Consider the following 2,219-nt stretch of genomic DNA (forward strand, 5'->3'; position numbering starts at 1 on the left):
AGGCTTTGGAAAGAAATGAGTCTTGGTGGATAAGTAGAAATCACCCGGGATAACGAGCAAAGAAGCAAATGTTAAAGAGAGTATAGCATCTTGAGGGACTCTAAGTGGTTCGGGAAGGTTGGATGAGTGCAAGAGTTGGATAGAAATATCCCGAGAGACAAGCTCAGAGATGTATGCAGGGTATCTATCAGGAAGTGTGCACTGTGTTGTGCTGAAGAGGTTGGGTTTCATCTTGAAGGCTTGAGAATGCACTGAAAGACTTAAAGGAATCTCTTTGGCATCACCTACTTTTTACTTTGGCAAGAAATCACTTTGTCAGATATACTGTGAATAAGAAGGGGATAAGAATGAACGCAGGAAGGTAACAGATAAATAAAATAAAGAGGAAAATGACCAGGGTCTTAACTAAAGTAAGGATGCTAGGAATGGAAGTGAGGAGATAAAGAAATAAAATTGGGAGCTAAATGTAGATAGAATGAATAGGATTTTATTAGATGTGGTACAATGAGAGAAAGATGGCTAGGATGACTCCCATGTTTCAGACATGAGAGTTTGGGTGGCTGCTGCTGTCATTTCACAGCTGTAGAAGTCAGGAAGTGTGGTCCAGGAAAAGGATGAATTTAGTGCAGAGGAAGCTTGGTTTGAGATTTCTGTTGGAAATCCAACTGGAGACTTCCAATAGATAACTGAAACTGTAGATCTGGACCTTTGGAGAGAGATCTGTCTAGAGGTCAAGGTTGGGGAGTTGTTTTGAAATGAATACTAGATATATAAAGGAATATAACTGAGATAGAGAGTGAGGTTGAATCATTCTCCTTCTGTGCAAGGAGGAAAGAGACCAAAAAAAATTTCTGTAGAGCACCATGTTTACAGACTGGGCAGAGGAATGTATCACTGTGAATTAATGTGAGGAATAACCACAAAAAACTGGGAATGTGTGCAATAAAAGCACAAAACAAACGAATTTTCCCATTTTCCTCAACAGGAACAAATCACAAAGGAGATGTTTGGAAACCACACCAGCATGACAGAGTTCATCATTTTGGGGTTAGCAAAGGACCCTATACTTTGTGTTATTTTCTTTGTGATGTTTCTAGGAATCTATGTTGTCACCTTAGTAGGTAATATAAGCATAATCTCTTTAATAAAAAGCTCTTCCCAGCTTCACACTCCCATGTACCTCTTCCTCAGCCATTTGGCTTTTGTGGACATCGGGTGTTCCACATCAGTCACACCTCTTGTGCTTATAGAATTCTTTGGACATGAAATCACCATCCCTGTTGCTGGCTGTGAAGCCCAGCTCTGTTTTGTGGTCACATGTGGGACAGCCGAGTGCTTCCTGCTGGCTGCCATGGCCTATGATCGTTATGTGGCAATCTGCTCTCCCCTGCTCTACTCCACCCATATGTCGCCGAGAATCTGCATCCTCTTAGTGGGGGCTTCCTATCTAGGTGGGTGTGTGAATGGTTGGACATTTACTAGTTGTTTATTGAGTCTGTCTTTCTGTGGACAAAATCAAATAGATCACTTTTTCTGTGATTTCTCCCCTGTATTGAAACTTTCCTTCTCAGATATCTCCATTATTCAAATTATCCCTTTCATTTCGTCTGGCTCCATCCTCGTGGTTACAGTGTTTGTCATAGGTCTCACTTACATCTTCATCCTCATCGCCATCCTGAAGATGCACTCTGCTGAAGGACGACACAAGGCCTTCTCCACCTGCACATCCCACCTCACTACAGTTACTCTCTATTATGGAACTCTAACCTTCATTTATGTCATGCCCAAGTCCAGCTACTCAACTGACCAGAACAAGGTGGTGTCTCTGTTCTACACAGTGGTGATCCCCATGTTGAACCCCCTCATCTACAGTCTGAGGAACAGAAATGTAAAGGAGGCTCTGAGAAAGGCAACTGTCAGAATATATTCTTAGGATCCGTTCTTAGCACTTCAGGTGACCTATAAAGGCTTTGTTTACCAATGTCACACTTAGGACCTATCAAGTGCTGCTGATTGTTTAAATTAATATCACATTTCTTTTAACTCTCACTTTTATACATTTGTAAACTAATTTGGAATGACCTTTTAATCAGTAATAATGATAGTAATAATTATCACTATTTTAGATCACTGGTAGGTGCCAAGCACTTTTTAAAATTTAATTTATTGAACCAACAGTAATTTGCCTTTATGATGTGCCAAGACCTATTCTAAGTGTG

General features: G+C 40.6%; 1 protein-coding gene across 1 annotated transcript; it reads left to right on the forward strand.

The window, feature by feature from the left end:
• The first annotated feature begins 1,003 nt into the window (after window positions 1–1,003).
• On the forward strand, window positions 1,004–1,933 carry LOC103547288 (olfactory receptor 5P1-like). Its single transcript, XM_008514395.2, has one exon. It carries the CDS (start codon window positions 1,004–1,006, stop codon window positions 1,931–1,933), a length of 930 nt encoding a protein of 309 aa, XP_008512617.2.
• Window positions 1,934–2,219: the final 286 nt, after the last annotated feature.

Source organism: Equus przewalskii, chromosome 6 (assembly GCF_037783145.1).
Source record: "Equus przewalskii isolate Varuska chromosome 6, EquPr2, whole genome shotgun sequence".
Lineage (NCBI taxonomy): Eukaryota > Metazoa > Chordata > Mammalia > Perissodactyla > Equidae > Equus > Equus przewalskii.